General features: G+C 42.5%; 1 protein-coding gene across 3 annotated transcripts in view; it reads right to left on the bottom strand.

The window, feature by feature from the left end:
• Positions 1-16,673, bottom strand: part of EPB41L4A (erythrocyte membrane protein band 4.1 like 4A) — a 130,601-nt gene that overhangs the window by 26,463 nt on the left and 87,465 nt on the right. For all 3 annotated transcript variants that reach the window (XM_071580056.1, XM_071580057.1, XM_071580055.1), the window contains exons 13-14: positions 7,890-8,002; positions 1,487-1,568 (exon numbers count right to left, since the gene is read on the bottom strand). In XM_071580056.1, the coding sequence (XP_071436157.1) occupies positions 1,487-1,568; positions 7,890-8,002 (195 nt within the window). The remainder of the gene's footprint in view (positions 1-1,486; positions 1,569-7,889; positions 8,003-16,673) is intronic.

Consider the following 16,673-nt stretch of genomic DNA (forward strand, 5'->3'; position numbering starts at 1 on the left):
TTCAAGAAGTATTACTGACAGCAGCCCGGTACAGTCATTAATTCATCATATCTTTACAAAGTGCAACTCAAGCAGAAAAAATAAAAGCTTTACAGTTGCTTACAGAAAGGAGGATATAAGCTGGAGTTCTTTGCCTGGAGCAGGAGGTGACAGACTCAGCTTTATGAAGGAATCGTGGCTACTTAACTCACTAATCCACTTTTAACCTCAGCCTTTGGTTACTACAGGTCATTGAGTTAATCATTTAATTCTCACATAGTGAACAAAACAAAAAGCTACAGTAAGTCAGCAGGAGAAATTAAATTACACCTTATCAGGTAAATAATTTTCTTAATACTGCATCCATTAATTATTGACTCATAAGTGCACACAATCTATTCCCAGGCTCAGAAATATATGCTTACTACAGACTAAGCAAGTAACTCAGGGAAATGTGTTTCACTCCTGTATTGCAGAAAGCAATTGATTTTTCACAGCATGAAATACTGAACAATACTTCTATTGGACTTAAACAAATGTGAACACTTTTAAATCTCAGAAAAGAGAGAGAACTTACCTAGGAGGTGAATTTAGCATTACATTCCTAGGTCATTATTCATTCGTAACAGATACTCACTATACAGACAGAAAGCTGGAGCATGGCAGCTCCTCAGATACTAGTCCAGGATACTAAGTCCAGGAATATCTCCAGGAATGCACTTGCAAAAGGTACTGAGATCACTCAAAGTACCTGAAAAGGTTAGGATCTGAATTTCATGTGAGATTACAGTTGTTGGAGCTTTTTTATTATTTACTTTGAATTTATGCCATTTAGGCAGAAGCAACCAACAATATATCTCAACAGTGAATGAGACGTTAAACTACGAAAACTCAGCTTGTGAGAGCTGCTGAAAAACGCTTTGCAAACATGACTGACAATTAATGCAAGAATTACACAGGATGGAGCAAACTACTGAACTGTAAAGGCTGCACAAATTTTGTGTGCTGGCTGTCACACACACTTAGCCTGGCAGACCTGAAGGGTGCTTTACGTGGGCAGGCAGAGACATGGAAAAAAACCAAACCAAATTCTAGAAGAAGAACAACTTCCAACACATTAATTTTTTTGGTCGAGGTGACTAACACTGTTTAAAACCATGACTCAGTAAGAAACTGCCTGTGGATTGCTTTTAAACCATCAGGATAAGAAACTAAACTCAGAAACCTTAAAGCTCTCATATTGAGAACCCCTCATTCTGTTTCTTTCTCTACAACCTGCCTATCAAACCCTGTGTCACTTGAAATCCCTATTCCACATTCATCAGAAGATCAGAGGTTTATAAAACAAATTACTGGGCAACACTGTGTGACTTTTATCAGTAGAAAATCAGATGGCCCTGAACTCAAAGGCAGGATAAACTGTTATTAATTATTACTAAATGTGTTCCACTATCCAATGAAATATGCAATCTCACACAAGCTGTAAGGAAACTGCTGATTTACATACCTTTTCACTGGAGAAGGTGCAATAATTTTGGTAGTTCCTTCATTTTCCCCATTTGTTGTAATCTGGCTCATGTTTTTAGAACCTGAAAAAAGCCAAAAACAGAACAGTACTGTAGCATAAACTCTGAACACACCTATACAGCATAATTACCTACCGAACACAGAACAGCATGAGAAATAAAATGGCACACAAGATATCTGGGGTATGATCTACTTGCTAAGTGTGCATAAGGATCACACTTTTGTGTTTTATCCCTACTTCTAGTTGCATCAGATCACAAGAAAGTTTAACATGGGGTACATTCATTACTCTTCCATTCTTCCCTTATGACAAGGAAGTCTGAAGTTGTTTTTCTCAAAGGGATACTATGCCATAAACAGAAGGGAATTCCCCCTCAGCCATCAATGAGAAGGAAGGTATGAGGAGAATATAGGTTTGTTCCTACTGATGCTATGATATCATTTCCCAAAAACTCATTCTCTGACCTCTAAAAACAGAAGTATGCCTACAGTCAAAAATGACAAACAAATAAATATAAAGCAGATAAGAACAGGAAGCAGAAAGTTCCAACCTTTCAGGAAGGTACTGGTAGTAAAATGAAAATTAATTAGGTCAAAGAGTTAAACTACAAGAATGTCTCAGAGCTTCTTACTGCATTTTTTTCCATCCAGATACATTGAGCTTGCCCTTCCTAGGTCATCAAATCCATAAGATAAAATAATTCACTCTAATAGCTTGGGCCACAAAATTATTGAAATCAGCAAAGATATGACTTTTTCGAACAGAAGAATTTCAGTACTTCACATGTTAATGTGCAAGGTAGCTTTCAATTAAGCCCCTCAAAGTGCTTCTAACTTAATGGAGCAATAAGAACACATTCTCCAAAACATATCATAGCAACGAAACAACTTCCAGAAAAACAGTCATTAGTCTAATGATATAAAAGTAATAGACATGCCTAGAGCCGACCCTTTGCCATGTTTGGCAATAGCCTTCCCATCCTGATGACACCCAGCCCTCTCTGGGTTATGAGATGCAGGGTCAGGGCACCCCAGTGCAAAAACCTGTGATGCCTTTGCAACTCCTTCAGTGCCCTGCACAATGGCTGGTGCTGCAGAGCTCCACGGAGTACCTCAGCTTTTGGAGCAGCCAGCACTAGTAAGTCCTCAAAAAAGAAGCAGCTGGTTCACACTGCTGATCTCCACTCTATTATTTTAACAAGTACTTACTTGAGGGAAAACCAAGGGGAAGACAGCCATACCAGTGACTATCACACACAGGCATAATCTACCCAGAAACACAAAATAGGTTTCTAACTGAGACAAGGTCTCATATTACCTGTGCTCGGTGTCACTGCTACACACAAATACGTTAGACTTCATTTTATAAAAAAAAGAAAACTTTTGCTCTACAATTCTTTTGTACAAATAACCAGCTTGACCAGCAGCTTTCTGTCCACACTTACAGAAACTGAAGTAATTGTCTTTAAGCGTGTTTCACCTCGTGTACCTTTTATTAATGACAGTACTGTTCTACCAGCTTGTACCTCTGTATGATATAGACTACTTAATATAAAAGAACAGACTCCAGAAAAACTGTCCAAGCACTAACACCACTGAGTAACTTATCTATATCACTGTTTCTTGCATGCCAAGGTAATAGGTCTCTCAAAAATACCTTAGATAATCAGAAATCTTGAGCATCTCACTTGTAGCAGGTTTTCCTGGTTGTTTACCTTTGGTCAGATAAGGTACTCTCAGTATTGTCTGCACTGAACTTTCCCAATAAGGTGAATGTACACACTTTGACTCCTTTTACAGCCATCTTGGTGCTGATTTGTACATTCAATTCAAGCAGATTATTACATTTTTAAAAACTCAAGTGCCCAAAACGATAACAAGCCAATCAAGCTGATTAGCTTGTCATGCCTGTTTCTTATCAACTAAAGCCATTTAACTGACATTATCTGGAAGTAGTGTTTGTAAACCTAGTCATGAGAGCAGAAGGTGGTGGGATCAAATGGAAAACATGCAGTAAAAGCTCATGCTTTGCACCGTGTGCTACTAAGAGTCTGTAAAAATGAATGAACTTCCATATGTCTACATTAGCACAGTCTACACTGTAGTAATGTTTATTTTTCATATCAGTTTCGAAGCCTGTAGCCTCAAGGGTTTGTGTATCTAAAACTCCATGCATGAAATGCAGAAGCTGTCAAATCCATCCTTTTAAAAACCAGGGATTTAAATAAAATTTTAAAGGGTAAAGCTCAAGGTAAATAAACAAATGGATGTAACCATCCAAAGAGGCACTTTCTAAAAATTTAATTTTCAAACCCAATCTCATAATTTTCTGGGAAAGTATCTGTGACTTTGACTTTGCCAGACCAACAGTTCTACCTACTATGACTAAGGCTGGTGAAGCAGGGTAGTGACAGGCATCTGTGGCACTACATGAGTTAGTCAGAGCGGGGACTGTGACCGCCTGTGATTGCTTAGGGATTATGACAATACAGACACTACTGTGATTGCAACCACACCCAATTCTCCACCTGGCTTTTAAATCAGAGTGGCAGCACTTATTTTAGATCAGTTTATACAACTACCCACAGTGCAAGGCAGGGGCAAACCAAGTCCTCAGCTCCCAAACAACAACAAACCCTAAGTAATGTGTTTTCCACCACTCTAGAAACTCAGACCCATGGCAAAAGGTCTGGTCACATCAATGTTTGTCCTGAGAGGATGTTCCCAAGGAGCTTTTCATGTCCAGCATTGATCCAAAAAAATAACGAATGCTTTCACCCTATGCACTGTTGGGAAAGCTGAACATTATCAGTCTTGCACTAAGAGGGAAAGGCACAATAATGAGACATCCTGTTCTATGTTTGAGTTTATGATTTGCAGTTACGGCAAAATGTAATTGTAATTCTGTAATGTTCAGCTGACATGGGGAGACTAAGTTACACATATTTCATTTATAAGACCTTACAGAACAAAACAAAAAATCATTCTCTAACTGAACACCAACTTGAATATCAGCCTGAATATACAGCAAATAAAACTCACCCACTAATATAAAACCGTAGTCTAAAACTAATATTAAAGCACAACTACTGACATTTCCTGATCTGATTTTTCTACCAACCCTAGAACAACTGAGATAGGAAATGTATTAAGCAAGTGACAAAACGGGGGTTACTGCATTTTAAACCACTGTAATCTGGATTCTAGGATAATAATCTGCTATGATAAAGCCAAACTGTCTGCTCTGTCTGTCCTACCAGGGGAAGCAATCAAGAGCAATGGTGTTTATAAAAGAAAGATAGTTTCTCTCTGTTCACAGTATTCAATCTCTCTGTTAAAGCACAAATATTTTTACTGAAAATACAAATAATATTTTTTATCATGGTCTTGGCACCTGCTCCAACTCTTAACCCAGAGTTCACCAAGATGGCTGCAGTTCTAAAGACTTCAGCATACTTTATGGACCAATGAGACAAGAAAACACAATTGTTCAGCTCTGCAAAAGATACCTAATTCTCTACCTTCAGGTGACAGAAAGAAAAATTTATAAAAAGTGCAACCTGTGTAACTGTTTATAACACCAGAACATGTACACCAAAAGAAGAAAGAAGGGAAAAGACTTTAATGAGATGCCAGAGGCTGGAGGGTTTAGCACTTCACACACATTTATACAATGGAGGTAATGCCAACTGCATATGCTACAGTCATACGTCTCTAATCATCCCCAAAACCATGGCTGTGCTGGTCCCTTTACTGGAACCAACATATAAAAAAAGATAAAAAACAAAAGGCTAACTGATCTGACTGCAGAAAGAAAGCCTTTGATACACTTCACTTTGCAGTCTTAAGAAAATTAAAAAAAAAAAGTAAAGAAGCAGGTGAGGAAAGATGCTGACCTTAGAGAAGATGGAAGAAAGTTACTGCAAAAGAGCTATTCATAAGGTGTTACTGGATTTGGGGAAAAAAAATGGAACTCTGATTTTAATTCCATAAAACCAAATTATAAGCCATGTTGGATCCTAATTTAAGTGGCATTTCACAGAAAACGCCTCAAGAAATATGTAATACCAGCAAACGAAAAACATCCTGTTTAAAATGTTGAACAGGGCATATTTGATCCTGTTACCCCATACCAGAAACAGAACATCAAGAATAAAGGACTAACCATCAGTGGTATCCCTCGGCATCACCTCATTATGCAAAAGGAATATTTCTTTTAAAAAGAAATGTCATTTTATTCCCTGAAACATTTTAGTCAAGGAAGTTTCTACATAACTCATAAACCTTATTACACAAACAGGGTCATTTCCAAGATAAAAATGAGTCTGTAAAACAAAACTTATATTGGGTTAATATATTTAAGCAAATGATGTTTAAATTACATCAAAGAGTCTTGATTTATTGTGTGAAATAGACCTCGCTATATCCAAAAACAACTTTAGGTGGAAAGGGGAGGATTTATCCTAGCGACATGTAATAGATTGTCACATGTATCCTGACAAAGGGAAGGGAAGTAGCACTCATCTTCATTCAGCTTCTGAAAGTCTTTTTAAATGGGGAAAGTACTCAGTATTTATCACTGTGAATAGCCAAAGTGAAAAAAAATAAAAGGAAAAAATATGCTCATTTATAGTGTAAGATGGAATTTCACTGACACAGCTGTCTTCACCTAGCCCATATTTTGAGTGATAAATGAAATAAATTTATTTAACATTAATACCATTTGAGGTAATGCACCTGCCCTGGTGGAAAATTACTGCACACTTGGAACACATGGCTAATCAATTAAGTTGAATTAAAAGCTAAACACCCAGATGGATGATAGAGATAACACAACTACATACAAGTTAAATGGTGACAAACCACCTTTTTTTTTTAAGTGAAACAAAGTATTGAAATCTACCAAAAGAGCAGAGAATTCTGCATCATGTTACATCAGTAGAAGAGGTTATGGGAAGGTTTCACTTTCCATCACAATTCCAGTCAAAGAGACTGGGAAAAAAAATTAACAAGCTCAACACAGAGAAAAGCACAACATCCTTTTGGCAACACAGACCGCCTTTTGCTGCCTGTGCTCAGGAAACATTATTTTCAATTAAGAACTGCGTTTTACCTGACAACTTCACCTCTGAATAGCCACACATATTTTCTGCACAACAGAATGGGGGACTAATGGGATGGGAAATGCTGTTTGGTTTGAGCTTCTGCCCTAAGAATGGGACAGTCCTGCTGAACAAAGTCTAAGTTACTAGGTTTAAGGCTAAGTGGCTTCTCGTCCTCTCAGGCACTCACAACTGCAGATACACGAAAAGATACCAGAATCAGAAAGAAATGCAATCCTTCTCTTTTTAGACTAATCTAAATAAAATAAAATATTTTTTTAAAAAATATGTTGTAAACTGTCTCTATTTTCCAAGGCTATATTTTAATTATGTTACATTTCAAAACCCACTGCAGCTGAAAGGCAAAATACACCAGCTTTGTGTTCGAGTCAAAAGACAGCATCCAGAATAAGCATAGGAGGGTTCCAGATGTCTACTCTTTTTTGAAAAATAGATTCTGAAAAGTTTATAGTGTGTATTAAACCCTGATAAAGAGAAATCCTGTTCACATTTTAATGCCCAGGGAAGATTCTTCTCAAACAGGTAACACATACACACTTAACTCCATGCACAAATTCAACTGAAATTTCAGTGCCTTCTGTTGCAGATGAAGCTGAGCCTACACACATAAACACATGCAGAACTGGAGCTTGACATCTCTATTACTAAATTTCAGGAAACATCCGTAATTCTGGGCATGACTCCTGTGATACATTCTTAATCATACACACTTCCTCTAACACCCTGTAAAAACTTCCAGCTTCCCCTGACATCTTCAGCATGGAAAATAGCTTTCCAGCTCATGCTTCTGAAGCATGTTAAAACTGCTGAGGGCATGGCACTAACTTCTGTTCCCCTTATTATCAAAATAACGGCATACAGCCCTTGAACTGATAAGAGGATGTACAAGAGAGATACCTTGGGTCAAGCAGTCTGAACAATGGGATACTAACCCAGATACACAGGTATAAAATTGTTTTGTGACACACAGGACTCCTGAAAAGAAACATGTTCTCACTGTCTCGTTTCAAACTTTCTTTCAGCCTTTGCATTAGACCTACACACATGGGACTTTGTCATCTTTAAGCCACAGAAACTCTTTTACTGAAGTTTTTATACTCTGTTAGGTTTAGATATAAACACTGACCTAAGGCAAAAGACGAAATCCATTCTGAGAGTAAGAGACCCCTAAGGATACTACAGCAGTTCTGAGTCACCTCTTGGTATGAAGCTGAGATCAAAGAAGACATCTCCCCACAGGCTCAGCAGGGAAGGCCTTACCTGTCTGTTGTGTTCTTTTGGGGTAAGTCTTGCTGCGACTTCTTTCAATGCACTGGTCAGGCCGTGGGAGCTGCACTGAAGGGTCTCTGGTCATTCTCAAAGATGTTTTGCCACTTGAAAACAGAAAAAACACCATGGGAAAAGACTTGTAAAAGTTATCAAAGAAATAGACTGAAAAAAGCTACATGGGGTTTGGGTAGCAAGTTTGTTAACTTTTCGCTTCTCATCCCAGCTCTGGTACTGCTGAGTAGCGCTACCATGAATTTCAGTTTGAACAAGTCATTGGCAAAATCGCCAACAGATTTTGCCAACCTGCTCTATATTTGGCATTTTCAAGCGGAGTCAAGCCACTAAACCAAAAGTTGTTATGAATAGGTTAAAATAGCATGACCTTTGCTAACTTAGAATATTCTAACATATGACTTCCTTAACTAATTTGATTTCTTCCTGAATTCTTTCTATAAGTTTTCATCTCAGGAAAACATATCTTGAATATTTTTCAGTCCCAGTCAGTAAGGGACTACTTCTCTGCCACATGGAACAGCAATCTCAAAGACTGCAAAACCTGTAATAAAGGACTCTCGCTAGCCCAGACTCAAATTGCAATAAATTGAGTAAACGTCATGATTCCCATCTCCAGTAAGGCTCTTCTTCACTGCACAATTTAAATAAGCTATTAAGTTTAAATAAATTCCTGTATGCACATTCTAATGTCCCTCTCCAAGTGACTAAGCAGAATATAGTGTTCATCACAAAAATGTAAAACAGATCTCTTACTACACAAGAGAAGTAAGTTTTACTATTAACTCCCATAACACCTGCAGTTTCACGATTTTGAAGTAAAAGGTACTGTACTAGAAAGTACCAAGCAGCTCTATAGGTATTACACATGTAGAATTTCTGAGTGAACAGACTGCTTTAAATAGTGATTGTATTTTCACCAATAGCCCTACACGGATAGTCAGCACTGAAGAACTTTTATATTCTCAAAATTGTAAAAGAATTAAAGGACAAAAAAGTACCAAATTTTAACACTACCTCACAGTAATGCTTTTTTAAATATATATTCCCTTTAAAGGCTGCTCCCAAATTTGTCATTAAACACTTCTGCTCAACTTTCAAGTTTCACAACCATAACAGTCTTAAAAATAGCAAAAGCAGTTTTAACAAAACACCTGGGAACAAGACCTTCCACTCCCACTAACACCTCCAAAGTATCTGATCTTAAGACAAGGAAATTGCTTTCCTCGAAACTGTCATGTCATGAGAAGTACCTAAAAGATTAAAAAAAAAAAAGCCCAAATGAAAAAGAAAGCTAAAAAACAACCAAATGATAGTATTATGACACATACACAGACAAGTGGTGCAATTACAGTTTCTGCTTTAAGCTAATGACATGCATAGGTACAGAACACTGTTACTGCTTTTGGTGCAGCAACAGAAATGAAAGGCAAAGAGTGAAGACAGTCAAAGCTGATGGATATGCAAAGCAAAGATAAGACTCTCGAAGCACATGAAAATGTTGTAACTGCTGCACTGAATTCTAAGAAGAGAGTTCATGTCAATCACCAATTATTGATCACTATTTCTCATTAACAGTCTGCATGTTCTAGAACATCCACTCAGGTCACAGGGACTCCACAAGAAATCACTGCAGCAATACAGGGAAGACTTCATACTACAAGGGAAATACATACTTAAATGTTTTTAGATAAAACTAACATTATAAACACGGCTGTCAGTAATGACCATCATTCCAGAATGGCAAGCCACACTACAGGTCACCCTGTAAACTTATTTAAAAAGTAAGATGATCTGCAGTGCACCACCAACAGCAATAGCTCAGACATAGCTGCCTCATGGCACACTTTTTTTTTTTTAAGTTGATTGGAAAGTTCTTGTCAGTACAAAGCTTTTTCCTTCCCAGCACCAGTGTCCTGCTCCAATCTGTTGAAATCGTCCAACAGAGAAAGCTCATCTGCAGTGCTCCAATGAACTCCTATCCACTGTCACAGGTGGGGTAACACAAGTCAGGATCCAACCAGAAATCCAGAAGGCTGTACAATTATTCTCCTGTTACCTAAAGTAAGAGGAAGCTGAATCATGCCAGATAATGTGGCAACCCAAATAATTTGGATTATGAAATACATTGGAGAAGACGGGACAGAAACATACCAGTGATCCTGTCTGAAGATAGTCCAGATTCAGTCACATGAGCTTAGACTCAGAGCTGGTATTACAAGCAGGACCTTACATCCAAGGGTAACAGCTGACTATGAATTCTGATTGACTGTGAACAAGTGTAACAGAGCTACTGTCATACACAGCTATTAGTACCTACCGCACATACTAACTGCAATCCAGGAGCTGCTGGAGAAATAGTGGGTTACGGTTTCCTTGCTTTCAGAAAAGTCTTCCTAAAAGGCAGTGACAAAGAACTGCCTAACTAATGATTATCAATCTTAATATGACCCATGTATTTCTTGTGTGACAGTGGAAAAAGTGCTCCCCATAGTTTCTTCATCTGAAGTTCGCAGTATCTTTCAAGGCTTATAGCCTTGAAAATTTATCCAATTTTTCCACCTATTCTAATCAGAAAAGATAGACTGTCATTTTGGTATTCCCCAGTGTTGTAGTTTGGGATTATTATGTAAATTCTCTCCCCTGCCACTTAACTGCCCAGGCCAGCGGTTAACAAAAGAAGCAGTTAACTGTGATCGCTGGGGTGGGGGCAGGTTTGTCTCTTTTGGTTTTTTTTTGGATATTTCTCCTCAGTCTTGGCTCGGCGGAACGGGGGAGTGGGGGCTCGAAGGAGGCAGGCTGCCCTGCTGGTTACTGCTGGGGTTTTCCCTGGCTGTCTTGCCGCTGCCTACTTCGGACGGCTGTTTTCCTGCCGTGCTGCTGCCTGCCTTGGATTTGCTGCTGGTTGCTCGTACCTTTCTGCTTCTTGGACGGGGAACACAGGGGGAAGAGACTGAGTCCATCTGAAAGCCCACTGCTCGTCTGTTTCGCTGGAGAGGGACTGAAACTCACTCTGCAGCCAGCCGGGTTGTGACAAGGACACTTAAGTATAACCTTTTCTCCCGGAGGAAAACCTGCTGGGTTTTGTTCTTGTTTTTTTTTTCTCTCTTACGGTGTTGGGGAAGTGGGTTGCACTAGTCTGTTTACATATATATATATATATATATAGCAGTTATCCTTCTTGTATTAAAATTCCTTTTCTTAAATTTGATAAAGAGTGGTGTGATTATTGTGGAGGAGGCCCCTCCCCTGCTTGTGGGTAAAACATTTTGGTTTTTCCCCTCAAACCGAGACATTTCTTGGCGCCCAACGTGTGGCTTGTAAACAAAGAAGGATAACTGCTATTTTGTGGCACCATGTGGGTCTTGAGCTTAGGGTTCATCAGGACCATCCTGTATAATATATTGGCTTTTTGTTGGTACAAATTCATGCCAAAAGGAGCGGCAGGTTTAAGTCTTATCAACAAATCAATGAGCAAAACTCAAATAGCCGCAATTATTATTGAGTTCTTACTCTGGATTTATGGTGCCATGAATTCGATGCCTTTGGATGTCATGTGGGTGGTGCTCTCCAGGCTGTTTTCCTGCCGCAACCTAAGCTGCTACCTCTGGGGATTCAGTGATAATAGTACGGACCCTTGGGAAGGAACAAAGGGGAATCTCTTCTCCCAACCCTTTGTCCATTCCCCATTCAAGTCTGCTACAACAGCTTTTGAGATGTTTAAATTCTCCCTGGATGCCAGAGATATCTTGCTCTTTATGGTTTTTCTGCAGGGTTGTATCCCTGCAGCTTACAGAATGTTTGAAGGTAGGGCCAGGGTTTTTCCAGAATGCATTCAGAAACCTAGCCCAGTGAAGGGGGAAAAGCGAGAGAATAAAACCCCTGATGCCACAGTGAAGGGAGAAAAGGATGAGGCTAAACCAGGAGGACAGGCCAAGCCTATGGAAGTTGCCCCTATTCAGAAAAGGAAATATAAGACCAAATTAGACCATCCAGCAGACGATGAGGGGGCTGCTGCACCTCCACAGCAAGCAGACCCAGAGCCTGAGATCATCACTGAGTCATTGTCATTTGATAATCTCCGTAGTTTGCGGAAAGACATTGCTCGACACCCGGGTGAGCCCATCCTGACTTGGTTGATCCGAGTTTGGGACCTTATGGGTGAAACCTTACAACTGGATGGTGCTGAAGCCAGGTTTTTGGGGGCTCTGGCCCAGGACGTGGCTATTGAACAGGTGTTCGTGAGGGAATCAAAGCCCCTTTCACTCTGGGCACGACTTCTAACGAGTGTAAGAGAGAAGTTTGTTTATAGAGAAATCCTGCAGGAACATCATATTAGGAAGACTTGGAAGACGATGGAAGAAGGAATTTTACGTCTGAGGGAGATGGCAGTGATGGACGTGCTTTTTGGAAGAGGTGGGCAAGCCAATAATGACCCTGACAAGGTCAGATGCACACCACATATGTGGTGGGACCTTTCACGCTCGGGGCCAGCTGAATACACCGATTTCCTGGCATCCATGTATAGGGAAGAGAACCATGAAACAGTGGGCGCTGTAGCAAATAAGCTCCGGATATATGAAGGCATGACCCACAGCCCAATGCAGGCCCGTATTTCTGCTGTAGAGACATTGGTTGAGAGTCTCAAGACGCTGCCTGCAGAGGTAAAAGCGATCAGAGAGGAAATTAGGGAAAGTCTCCAAGTGGCACCACTGCGAATGAGAACCTCTGAAGTCAGAGCCAGACGCCCCCCAGCCAGAGGAAGTGGACAGACCTCACGAACTGAGATGTGGTACTTCCTGGTCAAACATGGAGAAGACATGGGACGGTGGGATGGGAAACCCACCCGTGCCCTTGCAGCCCGAGTACAAGAACTGAAGGAGAATGGAAGAAGGTCAGTGAGAGTAAGTGCAGTCCCAGTTTCCCACGGGCAAGAATCTGACCCACAGGAGGGCACCTCCCAGGTGTACTCATCGAGAAAAGGTTCTGACCGCTATGACCAGGATCAGTGTTAGAGGGGCCCTGCCTCTAGCCAGGTAGAGGCACGGGACAACCGTGTCTATTGGACTGTGTGGATTCGATGGCCTGGTACATCAGACCCACAAAAGTATAAGGCTTTGGTTGATACTGGCGTTCAATGCACATTAATGCCATCAGGACATGTGGGCTCAGAAACTATTTCTATTTCTGGGGTGACAGGGGGATCTCAAGAGTTGACTGTGCTAGAAGCTGAAGTGAGCTTGACAGGGAGAGATTGGCAGAAACACCCCATTGTGACTGGTCCAGCCGCCCCATGTATCCTGGGCATTGACTACCTCAGGAATGGATATTTTAAGGACCCAAAGGGGCATAGATGGGCTTTTGGAATAGCCACTGTACAGACAGAAGGGATTGAACAATTGAACTCATTGCCAGGTCTCTCAGAAAGTCCTTCTGCTGTTGGACTGTTGAAAGTTGAGGAACAGCAAGTGCCAATTGCCACCACGACAGTGCACCGTCGGCAATACCGAACGAACCGTGATGCTGTGATCCCCATCCATAAGATGATCCGTGAACTGGAGAGCCAAGGAGTGGTCAGCAAAACCCACTCACCCTTCAACAGCCCCATCTGGCCTGTGCATAAGTCTGATGGAGAATGGAGATTGACTGTGGACTATCGTGGCTTGAATGAAGTTACCCCACCGCTGAGTGCCGCTGTGCCGGACATGCTGGAGCTCCAGTATGAACTGGAGTCCAGGGCAGCAAAGTGATATGCCACTATTGACATTGCTAATGCGTTCTTCTCCATTCCTCTGGCACCAGAGTGCAGGCCACAGTTTGCTTTCACCTGGAGGGGCGTGCAGTACACCTGGAACCGACCACCCCAGGGGTGGAAACACAGTCCCACCATCTGTCATGGACTGATCCAGACTGCACTGGAGAAGGGTGAGGCTCCAGAACACCTGCAATACATTGATGACATCATTGTGTGGGGGGACACAGCAGAAGAGGTTTTTCAGAAAGGAGAGAAAATCATCCAGATCCTTTTGGGAGCTGGCTTTGCCATCAAACAGAGTAAGGTTAAGGGACCAGCCCAAGAGATCCAGTTCCTGGGAGTGAAGTGGCAGGATGGACGCCGTCAGATTCCAACAGAAGTCATCAATAAGATCACAGCAATGTCTCCACCGACCAGCAAAAAGGAAACACAAGCCTTCCTGGGTGCCATAGGGTTCTGGAGGATGCATATCCCAGCATACAGTCAGATCGTAAGCCCTCTCTACTTGGTAACCCGTAAGAAGAATGATTTCCACTGGGGCCCTGAGCAGCAACAAGCCTTTGACCAGATCAAGCATGAGATTGCTCAGGCTGTAGCCCTTGGACCAGTCAGGACAGGACCAGACGTACAGAACATGCTCTACTCTGCCGCCGGGAATAATGGCCTGTCTTGGAGCCTTTGGCAGAAGGTGCCTGGTGAGACTCGAGGCCGACCACTTGGATTCTGGAGCCGAGGCTACAGAGGATCTGAAGCCAACTATACCCCCACAGAGAAAGAGATCCTAGCCGCCTATGAAGGAGTCCAAGCCGCCTCAGAGGTGATTGGCACAGAAGCACAGCTGTTTCTGGCACCTCGACTACCAGTGCTGAAGTGGATGTTGTCAGGACAGGCTGCCTCTACACATCACGCCACCGATGCTACCTGGAGCAAGTGGATTGCCCTGATTACGCAGCGCGCCCGTATAGGAAAATCAAATCGCCCTGGGATCCTGGAAATCATCACAAACTGGCCTGAAGGTGAAAACTTTGGTCTAGCAGATGAAGAGGAAGAGCAGGTGACACGTGCGGAAGAAGCTCCACCATACAATCAATTGCCAAAAGAGGAAATACGCTACGCCCTCTTCACCGATGGCTCCTGTCGCATTGTAGGGACTAATCGCAAATGGAAAGCAGCTGTATGGAGTCCCACACGACAAGTTGCAGAAGCTACTGAAGGAGAAGGTGGGTCGAGTCAGTTTGCAGAGCTTAAAGCCGTGCAGTTGGCCCTGGACATTGCTGAACGAGAGAAATGGCCAAAGCTTTACCTCTACACCGACTCATGGATGGTGGCCAATGCTCTCTGGGGATGGTTAGACCGATGGAAGAAAACCAATTGGAAACGCAGAGGGAAACCCATCTGGGCTGCCGATATATGGCAAGATATTGCCACCCGAGTAGAGAAGCTGATTGTGAGAGTCCGCCACGTAGACGCACACGTGCCCAAAAATCGGGCCAATGAGGAACATCTCAACAACCAACAGGCAGACCGAGCTGCGCAAGTGAAAGTATCACAGACAGATCTGGATTGGCAGCACAAGGGAGAGCTGTTCTTGGCTCGATGGGCCCATGATGCCTCGGGCCATCAGGGCAGAGATGCCACTTATAAATGGGCACGAGACCGAGGGGTGGATTTAACCATGGACATTATCTCTCAGGTTATCCATGACTGCGAGACATGTGCTGCCATTAAGCAGGCTAAGAGAGTGAAGCCCCTGTGGTATGGTGGGCGCTGGGATAAGTATAAGTACGGGGAGGCCTGGCAGGTTGACTACATCACACTGCCACAGACCCGCCAAGGCAAGCGCTATGTGCTCACCATGGTGGAAGCAACCACAGGGTGGCTGGAGACACACCCAGTGCCTCACGCCACTGCTCGGAACACCATCCTAGGCCTGGAAAAACAAGTGCTGTGGCGACATGGCACCCCAGAACGAATTGAGTCAGATAATGGAACTCATTTCAAAAACAGCTTAGTTGCTACCTGGGCGAGAGAACATGGCATTGAGTGGGTGTATCATATCCCCTACCATGCACCAGCTGCCAGGAAAGTTGAGCGGTGTAATGGACTGTTGAAAACCACTTTGAAGGCGTTGGGTGGAGGGACTTTCAAACACTGGGATCAACACTTAGCAAAGGCTACATGGCTAGTCAACACTAGAGGCTCTGTCAATCGAGCCGGCCCTGCCCAATCAGAACCCCTTCACACTGTAGATGGAGACAAAGTCCCTGTAATACACCTGAGAGGTATGCTAGGGAAAACAGTCTGGATCAACCCTGCCTCAGGCAAAGGCAAACCCATTCGTGGGGTTGTCTTTGCTCAAGGATCTGGTTCCACCTGGTGGGTGATGCAGGAAGATGGAGAGACACGATGTGTACCTCAAGGGGAACTTATCTCTGGGTAAACGACTCATATTACTGTATTTGTAAACACTTAATTATTTGAAAGAAAATTTAAGTTTAATGTAGAGTATCGGCATGGAAGAGAATTTAGGGGTGGATAATGTTGTAGTTTGGGATTATTATGTAAATTCTCTCCCCTGCCACTTAACTGCCCAGGCCAGCGGTTAACAAAAGAAGCAGTTAACTGTGATCGCTGGGGTGGGGGCAGGTTTGTCTCTTTTGGTTTTTTTTTGGATATTTCTCCTCAGTCTTGGCTCGGCGGAACGGGGGAGTGGGGGCTCGAAGGAGGCAGGCTGCCCTGCTGGTTACTGCTGGGGTTTTCCCTGGCTGTCTTGCCGCTGCCTACTTCGGACGGCTGTTTTCCTGCCGTGCTGCTGCCTGCCTTGGATTTGCTGCTGGTTGCTCGTACCTTTCTGCTTCTTGGACGGGGAACACAGGGGGAAGAGACTGAGTCCATCTGAAAGCCCACTGCTCGTCTGTTTCGCTGGAGAGGGACTGAAACTCACTCTGCAGCCAGCCGGGTTGTGACAAGGACACTTAAGTATAACCTTTTCTCCCGGAGGAAAACCT

Source organism: Pithys albifrons, chromosome Z, assembly GCF_047495875.1.
Source record: "Pithys albifrons albifrons isolate INPA30051 chromosome Z, PitAlb_v1, whole genome shotgun sequence".
NCBI lineage: Eukaryota > Metazoa > Chordata > Aves > Passeriformes > Thamnophilidae > Pithys > Pithys albifrons.